Genomic DNA, 24,880 nt, shown 5'->3' with positions numbered 1-24,880 from the left:
ATGTAACCTGGCTTAAAGCATGAAGGTTTCTTAACCACGCCTTGTTCACGATTTGAAAGAAATTTTAGCGGAAACTGGCGCGAAGTGTCGGCCAGGTGCATCGCGCGAACATGCGTCTCGGCGCCTTCGAAAAGTTTTATCGGTTCCTCTTTCTTACACAGCTGTCATATAGACCAGGCACCTGGTCCTAGCAACGTGCGGTTGCAAGGCAGGTGTTGCAGGAAAATGCAAACATGCCAAATCAGACTAACCATACAATGTATTTGTTGCTTAGCCACGGCCTGGAAAGTCACAGACAGGTCGGACATAGAAGACGTTTATTTGGGGCGTGCGATGGCTTTTATCACCTGAAGTGTGAAGGGAAGTGGTAGCGGAAAGAAGGAATTGAAGTGTTCGGCGCACGCACAGCACTCTAGCATGACGAAGACAACTCTACCCTCTCCTCCAAAATGGAACCGTTGCACTGGCTTCCGCTGCCTCGTTGACCGGCGCAGGACTTACTGCGAAGCTTCGGCCGGACTCAAGGTAGGTGGGAGAAGAGAGGTGCGAGGTTGAATGTTATTGCCCGCAATTTGGGCTGTATCAGGAGAATATTCTGGGGCGGCCGCTTCCAAGGGAGTGGTTACATTGGCCGCCGTGCAGGGTCCTTTCGTCTGGCTGGGCCCTGGACCACGAGCAGTCGTATCGGTGACCGGAAACCTTGGTGATGAATCCGAGCGGCGGCGCACCTGATCGACTTGCCGCTTGACGATTGCAGTGGGAGGCTCTACGGTTACCATCCGTGCTCCTGTCGCCGATTTGACATGACCAGGGATCCACTTCTCTCCCTGTCCGTAATTGCGGACGTACAAGCTGCTGTCTGGCGGCCGTGTCCAGTCGTGGCTCCCCTCAGTTGGACCTGCAACATTCACAGGGAAGCAGGTGTCTAGACGCGATCTTATTTGATACCCGAGGAGCATCTCTGAAGGTGATTTCCCAGTCTTCACAGGTGTTCGTCTATAATTGAACAGCAGCCGTACCAATTTCTCGTCGAGATCGCCACCCTTTATTTTCTGAATACCATCCTTTATCGTTCGCTCCGCCCTTTCAGCAGCTGCAGTTTGACTGTGTGTGAAAAGGTGCTGTGCACAGGTTCGTAATGTTTTTCGCTGTAAATGTGGAAAATGCCTTACTCTTGAAGTGTGTGCCGTTGTACGTGGCACACCAAAGCGGGCAAACATGCTCCTCAGAGCCTTTATTGTGCTTTCTACGTTTGCATGCTTCACAGGAATCGCTTTGATCCATTTGGAGTGCGCGTCCACTACAACCAGGATCATCTTCCCAGTTACGGGTCCTGCGAAGTCGATTTGGATCCGATACCACCGTTCTTCAGTCTTCGGACATTCTAGGGGAGATGCAGCCGGTGGCATAAGTAAATTTGCTATTCAATTTCCACAATTGGCCGCGCGCTACTCTAAGTCGCGGTCAAGACCTGGCCACCAAAATAGGGAGCGTGCCACGGCTTTCATAGCCGATGATCCTTTGTGGGTTTCGTGAAGAAGTTGCAGGTAGCGCTATCTGGCGTCACTGTGTATGACGACGCGATTGCCCCAGTATACAAGGTCATGGGCCAAGGACAGTTCTAGTCTACGCTCATAATAAAGTGCTAAATCGGGCTTTATGTTTGCCCTGCTTGGTGGCCAACCGCGCGACACGCAATGTTGAACCTTACGATACAGTGAAATTCTAGAACACTACAGAACGGGGAGGAGAACCCTGCCCCCCCCCCCCCGTACATCTCTCACAAAGAAGGAAGAAGTAATCTGGCGAAAACTGCAGACGGGTACCTTTCCAAACCTGTATGTCCTACACAAATGGCATCCTGAGGTGCACTCTTCCAAATGCAAAAACTGAAAGCATAGCGACCCTAAATCACATGCTGTGGTCTTGACCAGCGCTAAATGGTCTACATGGAAACAAAGAGTCATGGGGTTCCTTCTTCCATAGCCAGGAAGGACAAGTCCAGAAACATGTCATCGGTCAAGCCCAGGCCGCCGCCGGAAGTCAACTGATTCCGGCCGACGTCTAGGGGGGAGGCATACGGTGAAGGTGAAAGGGGGAGCTGCGTCTCACCCGATCACCCATACTCTTTGACGGGTGCAAATAAAGTGATCTCTCTCTCTCTTAAGCAATTTCGAGTCGACATTCGTTAGATTCTTCAGTTCACGCGTTGAGACCACACCTTCATCTAAGCTTTTGAGTGGGAGGACGTACTCCGGGGGCTCACCTTCACCTCTGTCTCTGGTGGTCTGCTGTGTCAGTCTGCTGAGAGCATCCGAGTGGAGTAGTTGTTTCCCAGTGACATACTGAAGCTTGTAATTGTAGCCTCCGAGGTACAGTGCCCAGCGTTGAATTCGCGCAGCCGTCATAGTCGGTGTCTGGCGGTCAGGTCTCAGAGGGCTGACGAGAGGTTGATCATCCGTGACCAACGTAAATTCACGACCTAGAAGATAGTCCCGGAATTTTGTTACACCGAAAATCAGCGCCAACACATCACATTCTAACTGGGAGTAGTTCCGCTCTGCTTCGGTCAGTGTTCTTGAGCGAAAACCAATAGGTCTATGTACGTTGTTGCTAGAATGAAATGGAACTGCTCCGACCCCTAGCGACGACGCATCACACTCTAGCTTGAGTTCATTTGTACAGTCGAAATGTACAAGCACTCGAGCATTTTTCAGACGTTCTTTCGCTGCATCAAACTTTTATTTTATTTTATTTATTTGAACCTCAAGGGTCCCTGACGGGACATTACATGAGGAGAGGGCGCAATAACAGCGGTTAACAATGAATTACATGGGAATCATGACGATGACGTGGATTCCTTGATGGCAACTTTTTGCGGTGCTTTCAATTGCCACCGAGCGTTTTTCCCCAATAGTTAATTGATACAGCGGTGCTAGGTACGTTGACATGTTTGGAAAAAATTTCGCGTCGAACGTCAACATTCCGATAAATGACCGCCGTTCGGTCACGCTCCGTGGAAAAGGTGTGTGCATAATAGCTTTCACGTTGCTTTCGATTGAATAGAGGCACTCGCCTTCAATGTGATGTCCGAGGTATATAACAGCTTGTTGTCGAAATTTGCATTTGTCATACCGCAACTTCACTCCATGATCCCGAAAACGCTCTAAGACGACTTTCAATCGCTCTCCGTTATCGCCTTTCTTCTCGGATACGATTACATCATCAATGTAGGCTTGCACGCCGGGTAGACCACTGATAATCGTGTCGATTTTTCTGTGCGAAATCGACGGCGCAGTCGATATTCCGAACGGAAGTCAATTATAGCAAAATAAGCCGTTTTGGGTATTGATGACGCAGAGTTTGCGTGCGACTTCGAGGTACCTGACTGCAAGCGTCTCGCAAGTCGAGGGTGCTGAATCATTCACTGCCACTTAAAACTGCGAACATATCCTCGATTACACGAATAGGATATATTTCGATTGCGCAAACAGGGTTCAATGTAGCTTTAACATTGCCACAAATCCGTACCGATCCATCTTTCTTTAGCACCGGCGCTATAACGTTGCCTAATCCTAATGGCTGACTGGCGATAAGACGCCAAGGGAAACGAGTCGGTCTAGCACCAAAGCTACCTTGTCGCGTAGGGCATAAGGAAGGGTCTCGCCTTACAAAACTTTGGTATTGCTTCATCTTTGAGGCGCAGGCTCGCTAGAGGACCCTTCATTAGGCCGAGCTCCGTGGTGAAGACGTCCTGGTAGTCTGAGAAAATGGATTTAATCTTGCAGGTGTCCGTTTCGCTGGTTTCTGTGGCTCCGCAGGCCGGAGTCAAATGTAGCACCGAAGCGCCAGCGTTGTCCTGCAGCGTCAGCAGGTCCCTTCCGCATAGGCTTGGCCCTTCGCAGTCGAACACCATGAGGGGACAGTCCACGAGCACGTCTCTGAAGCCGACACGTAATGTCAGATCACCTAGCATCGCAAACCGCACTGCGTAGCACAACTTCACACGTGACGGCTTCTAGGCAGGCCAATGGTTTTGATGCTTCCTGTACTGTTCCTTAGAAATGACATACTGGCGACCAGGTGTCGACTTCCATTGCTAATTGAACGCCGCTCCATATAAATGAGTGGCGTATTGGTGGCTCGAGAAGATTTTTACGCTCCGAAACCAATTTCCTAACGTGGACTTCGTCACTGCCATCGTCCATTGGCGTGGTTTCCGTTATTCCCAGTGCAACTGTTTGCATCGCTCTGGCAGCTAACCTTCAGTGGTTAGGGTGGCTTTAACATTTCCTAGCAAGGTGTCCCCGCCGCCTACAGCGACAACAACGCACTTGCTCATCCGCAACTGACATCGTCGTGTTTCGAGCTGCCATACCTTCCGCATTACAGATGCTCTTCAGCCTTTCTGTATTCCCCGGAGGGCGTTTTTCGAGCTGCATGCAATTTCAATAGAGCCTTTGGCTCTGATGACATTTTCAAAGCGTCATTTTCAGCAGTTTCAACCGAAATTGCGAGCGCTTCAGCCTCCGCTATCGTGATGTCGGCCTTTCCAAGTAATAGTTTCTGTAGGGCCCTCGACCGAACACCGCACACAATACGATCCCTGAGCATCCGCTCCAGGGCGTTGCCAAAATTGCAGTCATCGGCTATGTGCCGTATTTTCACCAAGGACTACGTGACATATTCCCCTTCCATCTGGGAGCGATTAAAAAACTTGAAATTCTCAGCTATTTCATGTCGCTTCGGGTCATAGTACTCGCTCAGCACCTCGAGCTCTTGCTCGAAGCTCAAAGCTTTTGGGGCTCGCAGTGCGACCTTGACGGCTAATACTTCCACGGTTTGTGTGCTCAATGCTGCCACGAGCAGTGCTCTCGTCTTGGCGGAATCGGTGATTTCGTTAGCTTCAATGTAGGCATCTGCTTTATTGAGATACGGCTTCCACTTATCTGTATCTTCGTTGAATGCAGGTAGCATATGATGAGTCATGCTTGTCGTCTGTGAGGCTGCCTTCGCGGATGCCGATTCCGGGTCTACTTTCACCGACTGTGGAATATCCCATCCTCGTCGCCAGTGTTGCATAGCCACCGCCTGCGGCCAGGACCGTTACTAGGCACTGACAGCTCGTACATAGAAGACGTGTATTTGGGGCGTGTGATGGCTTTTATCCCCTGATGTGTAAACGGAAGTGGGAGCGGAAAGAAGGAATGGAAGTGTTCGGCGCACCCGCAGCACTCTAGCATGACGAAGACAGAACAGTATTAAAGTCCTTATGAAATCCTCTTCTCGCGAGCACTGATAAGCTTTTGCATTTCGCATTTCATGTGTGTGAGGTTATATCATGGTATCGTACATTGCGTGCTACGACAAAAGGCAAAACAGCGAATGTTCTAATATATTTTTGTGGGCGGATTTGTTCTATGTTCGGGCTTTTTTGAGACTGCAGCCAGTGAAGGTGGAGTATGTGCTCAACCCTTTTGCAGGCATGAAGTACGCCCTGAAGTACGCCCTGAAAGCAGCTAAAACAAGACCGGTCTCTTCTTCAGGAACAGGGCTAATTGGAGAGAAATGGGAGAGGCATTTACTACCCTGCAGTAGGCGTAGTCAGGCTGATGGTGGTGATGATGATGATGAATTAAAGATAAAATAATAGCGGTTCCGGGTCAACCAAGTACAGCAATAGTAATTCTCCTTATAAGCTATCCATAATATCACTGCAGTAAGACTTAGTTGGGAAGGAAGAAGCATCATATGCATTATTTGCTACTGTCTTCCCACACAAAGCCTAGAACCTCTACTATTAGAAATATAGAGAATATTTTATAACAGCGATGGCTTCATATTTGCTGGAGGAGATTTCAACGCCAAGAATTCAGCTTGTGGTAGAAATAAGACCGACGGCAAGGGAATTGAAATAGAAAATTTTATCAGTGCCGGAACTTGGAATTATTAAATCATCCCAACACTTTTCCTACGTTCGAGTCCAGCATGGACGACGCGGGTTTGACTTGACAATATTTTCTCCACAGCTGACGTCTTATTTGGTCTAATGGGAGGTTCTAGATGAATTTACAAATGGCGACCACAGGTATTTAAGTATTAAGCTTTTCGATCAACCAGAGGCAAAAGTAAGGAAGCTTACACACAAGGGAGAGCTTTTCAAAACAAAGAGACGCCGACCAGTAAAACGAAAACCGGAAAGATCGCCAATAGAAGCACGGGACCTGCGCCGGCTGCTTGCTTTCTGCCTGAGCAATACCTACTTTGTTTTTAGGGGAAACTACTACAAGCAAGTCCATGGGACCCCCATGGGTGCTTCTGTTTCGGTGACGGCCGCTAACCTCACCATGGAGTCATTGGAGCGACGCGCGTTAACCTCCTTTCACCCTGCCCCCAAGGTCTTCTTCCGTTACATCGACGACTGCTTTTGCATTCTTCACAAGGACGCGGTGAGCCAGTTTCTGACACACCTGAACAGCCAGGAAGACGCCATTCAGTTTACGTTGGAAGAAGAGGTGGACGGCAGTCTGCCTTTTCTGGACGTCCTCGTCTCAAGGAAAGGCCAGAAGTTGTCGTTTAGCGTGTATAGAAAGGCTACACATACAGGCCGCTACCTGCATTTCAGTTCCGTCCATCCTGCCGCCCAAAAAAGAGCCGTTGTGAGCAGTTTAATGCAGCGGGCCAAGAAGATATGCACAAACACCACTGACGCCGCTGCGGACGCGTCAAGGGTACGAAAAGATCTCACTAGCTGTGGTTACCCAAGCCATTTTATCAGGTCCACAGAACGACGGCTGTCACGGCCTCGTCATCCGGACGCCCCTCTTCCGCCCAAAATCGTGCGGCTATTCCTTATGTGCCGAAAACAAGTGAGTGCCTCGCCCGTGTATTACGAGAGTATGACGTGCAAGTTGCCCATGTCCCTGTCATGAAAATGCGACAACAACTGATGAACGTCAAAGATCAGTTGCCAAAAGAGAAGTTCCCAGGAGTTGTCTACGCCATCCCTTGTGCAGATTGCAACGGTGTTTACATCGGCGAAACCGGAAGTTACAAGAAGCGCCTACAGCAACATGCTCGTGATGTGCAGAAAGAAGATACCCGCAATAACGCCTTGGCAGAGCACGCGGTGACGGCAAATCACAGAGTAGATTGGGAAAAAGCAAGAATCATCGAAAAAGAGAAACTGACAACATCACGGCTTCATCTCGAGTCCCTGGTGATACAGACAACGGCTCACACGCTTAATCGTAACGAGGGCAATCTTAACCCGATTTACGCGCGATCTTTACGGCGATTACTATAGCTTTTAAAAAGACGAACCCTCTTGGTGTGTTTCCATTGTGAACAAGGCCCCCGTTCTGGGCGCCGAAACGTCAATACAATTTTTTCGTTTTACTGGTCGACGTCTCTTTGTTTTGAAATGTATCCCCCCGGCCAGACGGGATTCCGTCACACTCTCGACTTCAAGGGAGAGCTTAAAGTTCTTAAAGAGCGAGAGAACTGTGCGTGTTTAAAGGATACAGCTGAAGCCAACAGTGCCGCAGTTAATCAACTTGAACATATAGTCAACGCCTTATATAATAATAACAATCTTATCCAAAGACATTCGAAGGTAACAGCTAACAAAACAGAAAGAACCAATTTTTGGTGGAGCCCGCAAATATAAAGAGAGTGGAAAAGGGTGAACGCACACAGAAGATGATTCCAAAATAGATGGGAAATTATTAGGGACATCTACAAAGCAAGGTAGAAGAAGCAGTCTAACAGTATAGTCAACTCCTCAAGAATCCGAACAAAAATAATAGAGACATATTTGTACAACCGTGAAGAATAGTGATCAATTTACCTTACAAAATGGCTGCTAACAAAATCAAAGAGGCAATAGTAATTTCGAACACCCGAATCAAATCTGGTGAAGCTACGACATTCACGATTGATGAATCTGTTGTTGTTAAACTATTTGCAAACGACTGTCTAATCTACAGAGTTGTTAATGATAATCACAGCCAGAACCTACTCGTGAGAACATCTGCAACCTAGGGGACTGGTGCGAACGGCGTGGGATGCAAATTAATTTTCAGAAAACAGTCTCTATGTCAATCACAATAAAAAAAAAACGTCCCATTCGTATGACATTGGCTATCAGCATATTCATTCAGTCTCGCCTGTGAAGTACTTAGGCTTAACAATTAAAAATAATCTTAGTTGGGCCGAGTACATTAATAACATTTCTTCCAAAGCATTTGCTAAACTCTGTTCCTTGCGCAGAAAACTAAAGAGTGCCCCGTCAAATGTAAAGAATGAAGCATATTGTACACTTGTTCGCCCAGTTCTCGAGTATGGATTCGTTGTGTAGGACCCTTATTTCACTAAAGATATTAAGGTAGAGCGCTCTGATCGTCAAGCTGCCAGATTTATCTTATCCTATTATAAAATGTCCTCCTCAGTCACCAACATGTTAAACAAGATTAAACTAGAAGCACTCCATACAGCGACAGATTGCCAGACTGAAGTTTATTTATTTATTGTACTATAACAAAATTCGCCTATCAAGTGACAATTATGTTTTTTTTTTTCCCAGCGCTCAGGTCCGTGAGACTGAATCATTCTGCAATAATAATGCCATATTTTGCACGCACAACAGTATTTCAAAAATCATTCTTCCCCATACGATTGAAAAGTGGAACTGTCTCCCTCCCTTATTGTTTAATGTTCTGACGAGGAAAAAGTTGAATAGTTGTTATCGAAGCATTGTAATGCCCTCCTGCTTGGGCAGCACTAGCTGTCTGCAGTATTTCTAAATAAAATAATAATAAAAAGGAAGGCGTTTGTACCCCTGCTACTCTTGCCGTTAAACTATACTTGTTTAGTTGTTTTTATCCCGTCCTCGTCCCTGCGTCCATGCCTGCTCTAGAATCTGCTTTGCCCCGCACGGTAAACTTAAACCAGGATAAGCGCCAATTTTGTTACGCACTGTCACCCCAATCCGTGCACCTTTTCCTCCCTCACCTCACCGACTTAATCCCTCATGAGGTGGGGCAGAGAAGACCCTCATGAGGGTTTATTTATTTATTTACTTTTTATTTTTTATTTATTTATTTATTTATTTATTTATTTATGCATACTTTCAAGGCCCGCAGGCACTACAGAAAGGATTGCCCTCGTAAGGGTGCCGATGTCAGCTGACGTTCGCGGCGAAAAGCGATGTTCACGTGAACACGACAGGAGCGAGTCGAGTCAGACGTCAGCCCTACTCTCCGACCGCGCGTTTACGTAAACGCCATCCGGGTAACAGCGGCGATGGTCAGCGCAGAGCACTGCAACGCGAGCTCTGAAAGGAGGCGTCCAGGATCGCGAGCACCAGTACAAGACCACTTTCTCCTCTTCCCTTCCACCGACCCCACAAAGGTCGGGTCGCACTCAGTCAACCTACTTCGGCACGACTCAGCCCAACAGGCCGAGTCGTACCGATTCTGTCGACTCGTCGAGTTCATTTTAAAACCGAGAGGGCAAAGTTGAGGTTCTCTGTCGGGAAGAAAATCGATTACTCTGTTCATGTAAACGCCGACGAGTCGAATCGGGGAGTGCAAGGGAAGGTTCTAGTCGGGTCGGCCGCGGATGTCTTGGCTCGCTGATCACTGTGCAGATTACACGGCTGAAAAGATTATCTGGCTGGTAAACAGCAGGAGCAGGGGCATGCTCACAAGTGCCGCCGTGCCTACTAGAACGCGGCGTGACTGGCTTGACTCGAAAAGTATTTTATCGACAAAACGCGCAGTAGTCGAATTGGCATGACCTCTCTCAGACCGACGACTGAATCGATACGCTCCTGCCAGCTTCATGTAAAGTAGGCTAACAATACAAAGATGTGTCAAGGTACGGGTGTTCAAATTAGAGAGACGTCATCACATTAGCATTCAGTGATGAACAACTTAACTTTTAAGTTCCGACCTCCCGTGAAGGTTGTAAAAATGTTTTCATATCACTTTCTTCAGTGATAAAAAAAACTGCACCCCTACTGTTGCTCGCTAAGTTATGGTTTATGTTTCTTTTTCAGTGCACCTACTTGTATAACTTAGCCTCACAAATATGTTTTACGTCACCATGTCTATGTTATACAAAGGGTGTGTCACCTAAGATATTACACAATTTTTAAGAATTCGCTTGAAGAGTTAGAGTTTTTTTTGTTTTTGAGTTTTGGCATAGCATTGTCATCGATGTAGTACATCATAATACATTTAAGGAGTGCTAATTAGCAGGCTGGTTAAGGAATATTGAATAGTTAACAGTTTAACTATTACTGTTAGGCTCCTTAATTATTGAGAGGCGTGTAGCTCACCATAAGTAATATCCATATCAATTTTTAGAAAATTCGAAAACGCGGTTACCCTCGGCGCAGTGGCCCAAAAATTTTGGCTATATCGCGCCTAAATGCATCCGCTTTCGCGAAGCTTACAGGCAAAACAACCTCTCCAGTGCACGTAACTCGTTGAAATAGCGAAAATTTGTTGAGACACAACATTAAGGCTAACTCCGTTTTCGAAATTCTAAAAAAATGCATATTATGGTGGCCCAACAGGAGCCTAAAACTAGTAGGTAAAAAGGTAACAATTGAATACTAATTAAGCAGCCTGCTAGTTAGGACGCCTTCTCTGCATTTCGATGCACTACACCGCTGACAATGATATGATGAAAAAAGCTATCTTCTAACACAAAAGCCAATTTTTAAAAACTGGAAATTCGTAGGTGAAACACCCTATATACATATACGCGCTCATTCGTTTTGTTGACTGCTGGCGTCCTTCGCAGGTATGTCGATCGTAATGAGCGCCTCATTCCTCTTCCATTGTCCGCTCAGTAGCTTGCCGAGGGTCTCGGTTCTGGAAGTCTTGATAGCGTAAGAAGTTTCTCGCACAGCTTCCGCCCTCACCGTTTGATCATCTCCCACGTGACACTTGCGGTAATACAGAACGCACTACGTCCGCCGCTATGGACGAGGGTGGCCCTGGTGAGCACTCTCAATGTTAGGTTACAGGCGCATGAACATACCCCCGGAAATAGACGATGGAACAGCCGCCGCCGTTGCTCGGCTGGTAGAGCACCGGGCGCGAAATTCGGAGGTCGTGGGCTTGGATCCCACCGGCGGCATATGCATAGTTGCTTTTGCTTCTGCTCATCAATTATCTTTCAGCGAATGAATAATAGACTACTCAACTCCCACTGATCATCACAAATTGATGAAAAAATGATAACTTTCCCCTATGCCCCTTGGCTTCGGTGACTGTTGTCTTCCTTAGTATATGTACATAGTGTTCTATGTAAATAAACTTCTTTCCTGTCCTATACTCGTCGTCTTTATCCGCTCGGCAGGCCACCGCCGCCTACACAGCATCTATACACTTTCGTCTGGTTTTCCTGTAAAGGCTTGCTTAGATGTGCCACGGGCGTGTCTGCCCTGCCTCCTCCTCCGCCGCATTCGCAGGTGGTCGTAGGCGGACTAGGCATGCTCAAAACTGCGCCAACCTCACCGGTGAGTGAAGCTGGGATGCACGCCCCGTGGACACCCGGCTCACCTGCCGCCGCTGTGCCCGTGGCGTCGTCGCTGTGCTTATGCATGTCGTCGACTCCTCGGTGGTCGCCGCAGGGGCAGTGCTCCACCACCGTGACGGCGTCACACGTTGGGCCGTCTCCGCCGCGCGGCGCCTTGGGGTCCTGTGTCGGCACGCTGCCGTAGCTGGCAGGCTTGAAGTTTAGCCCGTGAAGGTCGTCGGGGACGCCGGTGCCACGCTCGAAGGGCCCCACCATGTTGTCGTGCACAACGGGCGGGCCGCCGCTTGTCTGCGGGTTCTGCTGCTGCCGCCAGAGGCATGCGCCCGAGCAGCAGCAGCAGGAGCACGGCTGGTCTCCCCGGTCGCGCCAAGCGGCACATGCAGCGGAGTCCTCCCCAGGCTGCACCTCCTCTCCCCCACGGAGAGGCCCCGGTTCACGAGGCAGCACTGCGTTGGCGAGCCATCGACGGTGGCGTCAGTGCACACAGAGACGCGATCGCTCAGTACGGCTGCCGCCTGCCTTACTCACTGCCTCCCTTGAAACAGCAGGGCGAGTGAAGCCTTCGCTGTGCGGACGGTCTGCGATGCTACCTGCAGCTATGACGAAGCTTCCCCTCCGGCTGCGCAAGATGGCATCTTCTTCCTTCGAAGGCCACAGCACGTTCCGTCGCAATCGTGTCGCGCGGCTGCGGCTAAAATGAAGCAACTTAATAAATGTAGATGCTGAAAGAAGGCGAGGTGAAAAAAGATTTACAGATGCACTGGCGCTGGATAGAAGTTGTTGTTGTTGTTGTTAGCCTATCAAAAGATGGCACATACCCACACTGGGGGATCGGCCAAGAATGGGGTGGCTATTCACCTGAACGCAGTTAACAAAAAGGAAAAGCACGTGGTAGCGCAACACCGGTGAATTTTTGTCATGAACAGAAAAGGGATGTGTGTTTTGATTTTAAAATTTTAAGAATAATAATAAAGAGAGGGAATTAATATAATGATTTAGTCAAAATGTAATAATTCATAGAAAAGAAAAGGTTGGAACACTTAGCAAGGCAGTCGGTGAGATTCTGTTTCAAGAATGCATTGCCCGGTTTATGTTATTTTCGTCTTCTTCCAAGCTCGCCTGCATAGCAATGGCAGCTCACTCGCCCTACGCGGCGCACAGTTCAGGCAATCGAAGAGTTGAGCGCGGCACGGACTGAGAAGCACGAGCGCTAACTGGTGCTGCTTCTCTGAACAAGGTCGCGTCAAGCCTCACCTGCTTGCCGTCTTATGACGACGCGCACATATTATGTTGCAAAGCTGGTCTGTCTGAGTGGAAGAGGAGAGAGAGCATGCGCGTTTCTTGATTTGGGCGGGTAATTGAATATTTTTTTTGTTGTACTGCGCCAGCTTGCCTGGTTGCATAAATTATCCGCACGTGCAGATACACGCCGGATCCCTGAAGCAAGTCCAACAAGATCCGGTGGTGCGGCCCAAATATCCAGTCGTCTTCATCAGGTTGTCGACCTGGGGCGGTCCGCATCGGAGCTGGTATTTCTGCCGCATGGCGTGCAAAGACAGGCAGGTCCAGAGCAAGGCCCAGAGCAAGTGGGCGGGACAGAAGGGGCAGGAGTCACCGAAGTCACATGGTGCTATGCCGGACTCGATCAGATGACCGCTAAGGTGAGGGCGACACGGAGGCGTAAACTGCGAAGCAAGACTTCTCAGCGCGCAAGGCCGCCAGATCGCCACCACGCGGGGTTCAAGGGAGCGCGCGGCGCCGTATAGGTTTTGTTCTGCTAGGAAGAGTCTCCGGACAGGTTCAGTCACAACATGTGTAAGGTCGCGCTTCATTAGAGCCTTTGTAATTAATTTAGCTTGAGATATTGTACGCCTCCGCTCTACCCTTCACGTTTTCGGAGCTCACCGCCCAAGCGTCCTCTGCGAGCATATACAAAAGCGCGGAAGTCATTTGCCGGTTTAACAGCGTCGCTACGGCGGCCGAGGACTCCTAGCGTTGTTCACCGCGGGCATCCGCTGGGGTTTCGCGAGGGTTTCGTTTGCAGGCATTCGTGGCGACACCGAAGGGCCAGCCTCCGCCATTCGACACTTCCTGGCTAGAAGAACTCGTCATCCTTGGAGAAGTGACACGCAGGTGTGGTGGTGAAATGGGAAAAGGGAAAGGGCGTCACGCAATAAGGCCGAGGACTGCCGCGGGGAGTGGGTGTTCGGAATGCTTTCTCGGTGTGCTTCTTACTTTGTTTTAACCAAGGCCTGCATGGGCTCGAGGTTGTGTCCAACCTTCAGGGGCTGTGGCTACCTTGTAATAAAGCTTCATTGGTTACCGAAGTTTGGGGCGGGCCTTCAAACATACCCGCCCTAATTTCTTTATTCGCGAAACGTATAAAAATACAAGAAAATGCACTGGACAGCAGTCAAGTTAGAGGCTCCGTGCTTAGCACGTACTTCAAAAATACCTGGGCTCTAACCGAGACCTCCGATCGGTAAGTAAGGTGTTCGGGTGTTGTTTCTGTGTGTGACATAAGTTCTTTTAAGTTACGGATCGCTCAATTCGTATGTGTCACTGCTTATGTAACTTGAAGTGGTCTCCATTGTATATGCATGCAAATATAATTCCTCGTCTTTCTCGCCTCTATCATCTAGCGCCTTCTCCGTCCCCACCGCCGAATCATCAAGTTTTCGAAGAGCCTAATCCATTCCGACGAACGCAACGAACCGTCTTTTAAGTTTAGTACTTGCTCCACCCACCGAGGCTTGTGTGAGGTGTGCATTTCGACGTATCCGTCGTACCCGTACTGTGAGGGAGAATTTTTAATTACGTTCTGATCATCCTGTGCCAAAAGAGTCGGAGTTCAGAACACGCCTTAAGAGTACGGATGGCGCCTGAGGAGTCTGTGAGAATGCCACTGTGGCTTCGAGGGACGAAAGGCGTGGACAGAGGGCGCTCAAAGCGTCCCATATGGCCAACATCTCCGCCTGTGTCGACGCCCGGGCAGGGGGGAAACGCATGAGCGGATTGCTATTTCTATTTTGTATTTATGCGGGTCAGAGGCCGATTGTTCTTAACCTTGTGATAAAGCTAAGGTATAGTATATCTGGAAGAAAAACACCTGTGCATATGTGCTCCATTCACACCTGTAATGCAGGGTTGCAGTGTGCAGAAGTATTCTTGTGAAGTTATCATGCGGTTGCGAAGCAAGATTCTGTTCTCACAATAACACCACAAAGTTGTAACGGGAGCAACTTTATGAAAACAGGCGACCGAATACTTGATGCTGTTGGTCCTGCGGGACGGCATGTTTGCTGTCTACATGAATTACCGGCTCGCCATTCTCCCTGGGCTTGTGTTTTCATTAAGTTTACACTAACACTTCTCAGCCAAAATCAGTGAAAAGCACAGCTGAACTGGAAATTTGGGTACTGTGCTGCTAAAGAAACAGAATTGTGCTCCTGTCTTCTCTGTCCTATTGTGGACATCCAAACCTGGATTTGTGCAAATAAATAACACATCAAAAATACGTGGTCATGTCTTTCTTTATTTGATACTACCAAAAACAGGTTCCTGACAGGGAGGTCCTGGCAGGGCAGTCAGGTTGTAAGCACTCTGCAAAGAAGCGACTATCATGTATTCGGCACAGATAACTGCACAATGAAACCTCATCTTGGGTTAAAATAAAACAGTGTATGCATAAATGTATAATATATCCACAGAAAAGGAAAAACATGAAACAGTAATATCACATAGCGGCTACAAAACACCATGCAAGACCAAGTATACAGCCACAAAATTACCATAGCCAACAGGAGAAAAGAATAGAAAGGTAAAACACAATAAAACAGCAGGAAGAAGTTTTGGAATCCTCTGAAACAAGACGGAAACCAACATGCAAAGAAAACACAAGGCTGTAAAAAGTTTTAATCGGTACCAAGACAATTAAAAAACACGAACTGGTTTGACTGAGGCATTCGTTCGTGCCAGAGCCGTACCTTGGTTGCCTACAGGGTACCCCTGATTATGCAAATGGAAGAAAAATGTGCTTATAAAAAGGAACAACTCTGAGGGAAAAAAAGCTTGGAGATGAAGAAAAAACAATATGTGATGCCAGGCATTACACATCTGGTTATTACGCAGTTACCGCAGGCGACAGAATTATCCAAAACTGTTCTGCACTTAGATGAAGCAAAAGAAACGAAGCATACATTTAGGGCATTTCCAAAAGTAGTGAGAAATTTCCTCAGTCTGACTTCCACTCAGGCAAAAAGGAAAAACACGGTTTGTTTTAGTGTTAGGTGTGACGGACCCACCACCACCCGCAGACAGGAGAAATGCCTGCGTCGTCACATCATATTACACCTGTTCACACCATGCAAGTGGCAAACGGATTAGCAACACCTCTCTCGCATCACATCCTGGCCTGTTTGTGCCACTTCCCTAGACTATGAATACATTAAGACCTTTTTGATATGTTGCCAGTTGATAGCTCTCAAAATCGCGGACAGCAGAAATGTCTCCTCCTAGAATTACAAATACAACACCATGCGACAGGTTTCCCCAGCTGCCAAAGTTACAATTTCGACGCATTCTGGTTCGTATAATGTTTAATGGCTATCCGTAGGTGCGCAAACATTTAAACGGGCCAAACATGGCAGCAAGCAACATGAAAAACTAGGATGCAGCAGCAGTCACATACTGCGGTGTAGTGTGCACGATGTTGGCACATGCTATATAAACCCCGGGCGGTCTAAACTAATCCGAAGGCCTCCAATACGGCGTCCCTTGCAACCCATGTGTCAATTCACGACTTTAAACTGCTTTGATTCAATTACTACTACGATGCGCTTACATACGAGCCGCCGAAGTGCGGAGAAGGCAGCATGAAAAGCAAAGCACTCACTAAGACAGTCAGCTGCAACATCGCTTCCTTGCACTGCACAAATGCAAGGAGGGCGAAGCATTTGAAGGTGACCACAAAGAGATTTTGGCTGCTTTTACTACCAACAGACCGAATGCCTAGCGAATTTTGTTCCGCACTTGAAACAATGCACATATGGACTGATTTCTGCGAGCTCGGGAAGCCATTGAAAGCTTATGCAAAGAAACGCCAGTCGACATTTGTGCTGTCAGCTGCCAGAACGCTTTTTCGCACTACAAATATGCAAAGGGGTGAAGCATCTGAGGTTGACCGGAAAGAGATTCCTTCGCTGGTTTTACTATCGACAGACCGGATGTCATCCAATATTCGCCTGGATAATGTGGACAACCACCCGCAGACATGAGAAATGTCTGCGGGTGGTTCACACCATGGAAGTGGCACAAGCACTAGCAGCACCTCTCGCATCACATCATGGCATTCGTGCCACACAAGAACAACTTGAGCACAAGTGGCGCCAGCACTGGGGGCACCTCTCTCTCACGTACCACCCAGGCGAGTTAGTGCCACTTGGCTGCAGACCACAACTGTACACACTGAGCACACCACTGGAAAGCAGGACCACCACTATAAGCAACTTTTACACTGCAGAGCCCACTAATGCTTTTTCACAAGGCAGAGACAGACACTGCTGGGACAGGACAAACTTTTCAAACTAAACATTCTAAATGGTTGTCGCCCATTCACACTGCAGCATTCGTGGCACACAAAATCAACTTGAGCACAAGTGGCGCCAGCACTGGGAGCGCCTCTCACTGGTGTACCACCCAGGCCAGATAGTGCCACTGCCTACATAACATCACAGGTCAGCACACTCACTCACGAGTGCACTCGTATCGCATGCATGTGACACAAGTGTGATGACGTGAGTGTGAGTGGGTGGTCGCGTGTGTGAGCGAGTGGCTGTCAGGACGAGTGGTCATGAGTGTGAGTGCGATTGAGTGGATGTGAGTGAGAGCGTGACTGAACTCTTAACTGTGTCTCATTATCTGCCGTTTTCTCAGCATATCAGCAGGCTCATATTAATGAAACTATTCCATACCTCCAATTACACAAAGCAAATTTAATTTTCAACTGCTGCTTGACTTGACAGCTGTCAAACATATTTCCAGCCTAAGTTTAAATGACAGCATTGTTTACTGTATTTTTTCCTTTCATATAGCAGTGCTGGCCACCAAAAGATGAGCTACCAAACAAATGCCACACTCCACAAGTGTGCATTTTATAGTGTCCTCCCTCCAATAACGCTTTCCTTATCATGCCCACAGCGTGAAGGTCACTGGTGATCCCCCATAGCTGCCTTACCCTTCTTTTAGATTTCTATGCATTTGCATACTTGTTACACGAAAACAAATAGTCTAAAATTTAGGGGTGTGCACATAATAGAAAGGTTGAATAGTTAGCGAAGCTGCTGCGGTTGCTCATTGTAGTTGTATTCAGGAGAGCTTTACGTAGTCGTGCTCTCTCAGAATGTGGATACATGGATCATAATGCGCGATGCGGATAGGTGGCCCCTGTTGACATTCAAGCTGTTGTCTCACATGCTCCCCTTGAGAACATGTTCCAGCATATGTAGAAGCGGTGGCATTGCTGCGTTCGGGCCAATACCTTGACTGCTCTTCTTGTCGCTTATTGGCAGGAATTGGCCTAGGCTGAGGTGGTTCCTCCTCTTTGTCGGCACACCCCCTGACAACCTGCGCAAGTTTTCCAATGTATTCACGCACCAATGCTCCCACTTGTGGGTCAGTTGATGTTTTTTACTGAATTTGCGTGTAAGAGCAGCAAGCTCAATGTGAATACCTGCAAGCACATTTGAGTCTTATGACTGAATCATGTCACCTTGAATGCTCTCAAATAGTGCTGCAGGATCATCCACTGGGAATGAATCATTTGCTGATGTGTCCTCACTGACTGACTCGTGAACAGGAGGTTCATTCAGTGTGAATGAATGATCATCTGCAGATACCAAAACAGAAGATGGATCCTCAATGATCGGATCGCGAACAGTTGCATCCCTTCTCCGCAGCTCCCACTGCACAACTGCATGGATATGTTCGCACATTTTCATGCACAGATAAAAATACCTACAGCTGCAGTGGAACAACAAGTGTTACATTCAGGGCAGCTAAGCATGCACCCTTGGCACTGTGTGTCCTTCCTGACAACAGTGTTGTCAGGATGTATTGTTGTCAGGACGTTCTTCAGATCACGACTGCACAGACCACTTTCCATCAGAAAGTCTGGTCACGCCAGACTTGGAGACTTCCACTCCTGCAGCATGCTTCTTGAAACAGTCTGCTGTGCGATGGTCTGCCCTGCGCTTCACATGACAGATCAGTTGTTTCATTACCCAGTCAGTGGACAATTTCGTCAAAGACACCAGCAGCCTGTCGAACCGCCAGTTCTGAAACCCTCCCAAATAACTTTTCTTGAGCTCGTTACGCATTGACTCAAGATGGTTGTTAGTAGTCAATCCGGTGTCCTGCCTGTAGAAAAGAGCCCACTGTTCCGGGCGCTTAGCATATACTCTCCGAAAGTACTCAACAAACTTAACGCACTCAACAAACTCCTTTAAAGTACGGAACTCTGACAGCTCCTTGTGAAAGTCCTCTTCGCTTCTGCTGGTCCACAATGCATTCAACTTCTCCTGAACAACTTCTCGGCTTTGGCTGTCAGTTACCTTGGTCATGTTGCACTTCCAGTTCCATCTGACGTGCCACACACACTACATGCGTTTCACAGGGTTCCCCATGACCCGCGCCCATGCATTTGCATATGCTGGTGCATCATCTGACATGAATGCACCACAGCTAACTCGTTTGCCAAGCCTGTCCCTGATAGCAGCAAAAAATCTTTCCATGACATCCTCAGACACACTACAAGAGAGGAGGAAGGCACACAGAATGCCTGACCCAGTATTTCTTATCACCATCAAAGTTCTAAGTTGGTGCTTATAGCGACTTGTGCCATGAGTTGAATCAACACACACTGCTCTTTGACTATGCTTTAGCAGCATGTCACCCTGGGTAGTGTTCATCATTGCCATCACAAACTCACCAATGCCTTCTTCTGTCAGCTTTTCTCCCTCTGCATACAACAAAGCACCATGATCCTGTAGCTCGACGATCCACTTCTGTGTACTGACATAGTCATCACGATCTTTCTCCACTTCACTGCCAATATTAAACATCTTTATGTTTTGAACCTCTGATGAGGTCAAAAGGTGAAGCCGGTCCAGTGGAGCTCTGGCAGGCGAACGAGCATCTGAAAGAATAACCCTACGAGGGACCTTCAGCTTCAGCTTGCATGCAATGTCTTTTTGGTCAGAAATCGACAAGGGCTGGCACCGTAGCTCTTTCTCATGGCCGTAGTGTTCAGCTTGATAGTCCACTACCATATTTCCATTTTTTTCAATGACATCCATTGTCGCCAAGCGGTTCCTCTCACATTTCACACTACCATGAACCTTTGATTGGCGCTTACCTCGTGCTGTCTTCACATATAACCCTGAGCGATGACAAGCCAGATACTTCTTTGTCCTTCCAGATGCCAGATGTTTCGTACCCCCTGACAGAACAAAGTGGACAAGCTCAGTCTTTTCCTCATGATCCTTCCAGCTTTCAAAATCTGCAAAAAAGGAACAGGCATCAATATGAGTTAAGCTACAGCAAGCAATCCCCAGAACAGCAAGTAAATTACTGCAAATTGATTGCATTAATGTTTCCTCCTGGCACTGAATGATGCTTCATTTTTTTTCATATGCATGCATTCCTTATTCTGGAAGGCTTATTCTCAGCTGACACGTATTCCAAATAATGTAGACAGGTTTTTCTTGTTGCCATATTTATTTCCAGCCACCTGAATGTGGTCCTATGCCTATCTCGGCTCATTTCGCAGCTGTTTAACGATATAAGCCATGTGTATGCAAACCTTATAACATGCCTCAGCGTAAAACAGAAAGTGCGCGTAATCTGGCCCGAACTGCTACACAAAAAGGGTGAAGTTCTTCAAAAGGCTCTTGTGCCACGAATCAACATTAATTCGATAGAGGCGAAATTCTAGAGGCTCGTGTGCTGTGTAATGTCAGTGCACATGAAAGAATCTCTGGTGGTCGAAATTTCCAGATCCTTTCACTACGGCGTATCTGATAGCCTGAGTCGTTTTGAGACGTTAAACCCCATAAACTAAACTAAACTTATAAGCAGTCTATTTCATTACGGTAATGTTTCGATTCTGGCTCATTGCAGACAGAAGGCTTGCATGCACTGGCATCAAAAAATGAAATCAGGTGCCTGAAGTTACGGAACACGGAATGACATGACTACTGCTACAGTTCTGTTAAAACACAGCACTTCAGCATTGCAGTTCCATCCTTAACAGACCCTGCATTCCTTTCTGGAGCTAACCCTGGCATCAAATTTTTCCATCATGTTTTAATCGCAATAACACCTGTAGAAACTAGTGAAATTTGAAGGTTATCGCACCTGTTCCACCTAACACGAACCAATAAATTTTTCCCGTCATGATGGGCACTTGGTGCACAACAAAAATGATTACATGATATAGAAAAATCGCAGTGCACACTTAGGCTCCGCCTTAAGGGTGTGACGCAATAGCTGTAATGTGTACCATATGTGCGGAATTCATCATTCTTGACTTCACATTCATCCGTGGACTTCCTACCACACCAGGCACAGTGGTGCAGCAGTTAAGCGATGTGCCACTGACCTGCGATGGCAGGTGCTGTCACAGGTGAGGTGGCGGGCCTTGTGCACCGGTGGGGGTTGCCCTTCTGAGAAACTTCTCACAATCAATAATTTGCCCGCCACAGACGCGAGATTTTCTGCTGAACGGGAGCCTTAACACTGTTGCATTAAAACCTTTGGCTAGCTACGTTCATATCGTGGTTGCAACTTTCTTTCTAATAAAAATATCGTGTTAGGTCGGTGAATCCAAGCTCATAAAGCCTAAACAAATCACCTTCAAATCGCAGTAGGCTGTACATATAATATCACATCACGTACTGTCTTGGTCAAAATTGCCCAGGACACGCGATTGTTATCAAAAGCTTATAGCTTTGTTATCAGCCAGTGGTTGGAGATCACGCTTGTGGAGATGAAACTAGGCCTTGGGATGTATAACGTTTGTTAGTGAAATAAGGCACACTTCACACCTTTAAGCCGAAATCATCAGTCGCGCGTCCTGGAAAATTTTGTCCTCTTCAGTACAACAGTATATTGGTGAGTAGTTTGTTTTGAAACACTTTGCATGCAAAGCAGTTAGGTTTTGTTTTAATTAGTTTATATTAGGTTACAGAGCTCAAGTGGCAGTTGTTCTTCCTGGACATAACTCCAAGAGCAGCTAATTCTTTTCAAAATGCCTAGCTCCACCCAGGCAGAACAATAGTTCTGCCCATTTGTACTAGCGCATAGCATCACAAAACATCCAAATGCAGAGAAAGTTTCCGCGATGCGTTATTTCAACTTGTGTGGCTTCCCTATAGGAGGTATTCACATGACGTCATCCGCAAGTGGCACTAGCGTCCGGCGCGGCATTTGCCATGTTGGTGGTCGCACGCGCAGCAGCCGCAGCATTTACCTCGCTTGTGATGTGTGAAATGTGAGTGTATTTAGCGTCTCGCCGCAGATCATATCTGTCCGCCCCGTAACACTGGGTGACTTGGTGGATACGCCGTGAACTGTGCTAAGCAGAAAAGAGCGGGCACACTGAAAAGGTTACACTTCATGAAAACGTCGGCCCGTAGGAATTTGCAGGCGCCGGCGTGGTGTTTGACGTACTACAGGACTGCTGTCGTGCGTTAAATGCACCGATAATGAGGCCCGCCTCGTGCACGGCGTAAGTTTACCGACATGCCAAGGAATTAAAGCATGCAAATCTATGAGACGGTGGAATTGCTTGACAAGTGGGCGAGGCTGAGGGTGCCGACGACCGAAGTGCCGTTTTTGGAGAGGTGAGTAGTTAAACGTGTTTGTTCGTTTAGCTAGCCTAACTTGTCATCTCTGTCTGCTGAAAGTGACATGTTACTACTGAATGTAGCGGAATTGCTGCACATCGCGCTGCTGCGAAAAGTCCTATAGATTCTAGGTCTTGTGCACTGGAAGCAACACTACGTTTCTACAATCAAACCTGCAAAACATTCTCGCTATGTCTGCCATTCGTGCTGCGAGTGCACGACAGTATTTTCTCCGCGTAAATAAAGCAGTTATGACGCAATTGCCTTTCTGCTGAAACAATGAGGCTTCGGTAGTTCGTGGACTACGGCCGCTGGCAATGTGAGTTTCTGCAGCATCTGTTTTGGTATATGGGTGATTAATCATGTGCTGTGTTATCCACGATGTGTCCTGAACGAGTAGCTGACTGTTATGAACTGTTATTAAAAGCTGCAAGTCGTGTACGTTCTTGCGTGCAATGCAGCCGGCCACTTTTGCTGTCGAGTCGCGGCAGGCAGCTCGGTAAAATCACGGTACAGAATTCTGCTGCAAACTTTATGCACAATAAGCGTTCCGCAAAGAAAAGTGGACGTTGACGCATTTAACAACGTGCAAAGATGTTACGGATCACTAACAATTCAGGCCGGATACCTCACGGCGTACCGTGACACTGCGCGAGCTGGCGTGAAACGACCACAAGCATGGCGCGTTTGCCGCGGCGACGCACGCGCCGTCTGGTAGTGCGGCCTCAGTGAATACCTCCTATACTGCAACCCCATGACAGAAAACGGTGCCTGCACAATATGGAGATCTCGTTTATACTTCACCTGTTAAGGAAGAGAACTCAAGCCTGATGCGCCTCGGCACAAACCCGTGGACCTGTTCGTGGTGCTGCAAGAGACCACCACGGTGGGGAAACGAAACCTTACAGCAAACATCATATTCAAACAAAGCACTACAAATGGGTACCAACGAGTCGGCGACATCAGGGTGCTGTTTTCGCACGTGCCGCCTCCGTACACTTTCAAATGTGAACGCAGCATCGCACACCGGACACAGATACTTAGCTTGTTCAGCGGAGCCCGCAGCAAGGCATTCCGCGCTGATTGAACTTTGGTTTTCCATCTTGGCGATGGAAACAGCAGCCGGGTACGAGAAAATCTGCTCACAGAGATCGTTCCCTGACCAGCTAGGATCAATGGCGATGAGCCAAGGCCTTGACAAGGCAATTGAGCATGGTCACGTGGTAAACGCATTTACCACCGCGCCGACGGTAAATGTAATTGAGCCATAATCTAAAGAAATAACTAAATGTTGAAATAAGGTGGAAATAAGGTTTAAATTTTATAATTAGGTACGTTTGTGGAAGCTTATTGTTATGCAAAACACAACAGGCACAAAAAAAACAGGGACGGCTAGGGATGTTCCCGACCGAGCCGAACCTAGGTATTCTTCAGCATCCATGGGGAAAGATGGCGGAGCCTCGCGGGTTCAGCTCGGTTTTTAATACGCCACTCACGGCACCCTGCGAGCGGTGGGGTTGTCGCGCCTCTAGCGGCGGCGGGCGGCATAACTCCCTGCGAAAAACTCACATTGCTTCCGCGGCGGATGTGAAGGCCGTATGGGAGAGAGCACGCGCCGCCCTCGAGACCGGCCGTGGTTGGGCACCCGGACAAAGAAAAACCTAAAAACCCCGAGAAGATGAAAGCGCAGGAGAGAAAAAAAGCGCGCAAGGGGAAGAAAAACAAAAAGATACAAAGGAAGTCGGGGGGCGGGGGATTCGCTCATCGACCTCGTCCGCGTCCGACTGCGATTTCGCGCAGTTAGACACAGTGCTCCACCAGTGGCTCCACCAAAGAGTTAGTTGACGCTTGGTTCGCAGCACCCCTTCGTCCTAGCAGCTGTCTCCTTCGTCGTCCACTGCAGGACCGTGAAACAACATGAGAACCTGTGGGAATGTAGTGCCCTCTGTTGGCATCGGGTGGAGTCTGTGGCACGACATCTGCTCGATGGTCTCCTCCGCATCGCCACATGCTCGGCATAGTGCTGCCTGTGCTTCTGGTGTTGTATCGAAGCGACGGCGGTACAGCTGTGTTCGCAGCGCTCCGGCACGGGCCTCAAACAGCAATGTGCTACCCAGGCCGTTGTCAAATATCTTTTCGGGTCCGATGCTGTTCTTGCACTCGCGGTACACAGCCAGTGTCGGCGTACGGGTGCGAGACGAGCACGCTAACCACTCCGCCACGCCAGCTCTTTTTTTTGTCTTCATTGCCTGTTTTGACAGTTTACAATAGATCGCAAACACATGTTCTGCGCTGAACTCTCTAACATCAAGAGCGGACATTTGATTCACTCACGTGAGAAGATCAAAACGGTTTCAAGGAACACAATTCTCCCATCAACTCGATAACTTCATCTCCAAAACATAGCTCCTTGCACACTTCAC

The 24,880-nt window shown here is 48.0% G+C and overlaps 1 protein-coding gene across 2 annotated transcripts; it reads right to left on the bottom strand.

Annotated features, from left to right (window-relative positions):
- Window positions 1-303: 303 nt before the first annotated feature.
- Window positions 304-12,260, bottom strand: LOC144108185 (uncharacterized). 2 transcript variants are annotated; one of them, XM_077641474.1, is made up of 4 exons: window positions 12,078-12,260; window positions 11,577-11,999; window positions 2,267-2,482; window positions 304-898 (listed from the first exon to the last, which is right to left on the bottom strand). In XM_077641474.1, coding segments are annotated over exons 1-4 (1,041 nt in total). In that variant the 5' UTR covers window positions 12,079-12,260; the 3' UTR covers window positions 304-497. The 2 variants fall into 2 exon arrangements, with proteins under 2 accessions (XP_077497600.1, XP_077497592.1); XM_077641466.1 differs by having other exon boundaries at window positions 12,082-12,260.
- Window positions 12,261-24,880: the final 12,620 nt, after the last annotated feature.

The sequence above is a fragment of the Amblyomma americanum genome, chromosome 1 (assembly GCF_052857255.1).
Source record: "Amblyomma americanum isolate KBUSLIRL-KWMA chromosome 1, ASM5285725v1, whole genome shotgun sequence".
Taxonomy (NCBI): domain Eukaryota; kingdom Metazoa; phylum Arthropoda; class Arachnida; order Ixodida; family Ixodidae; genus Amblyomma; species Amblyomma americanum.
This window is presented reverse-complemented; position numbering and strand designations above follow the sequence as displayed.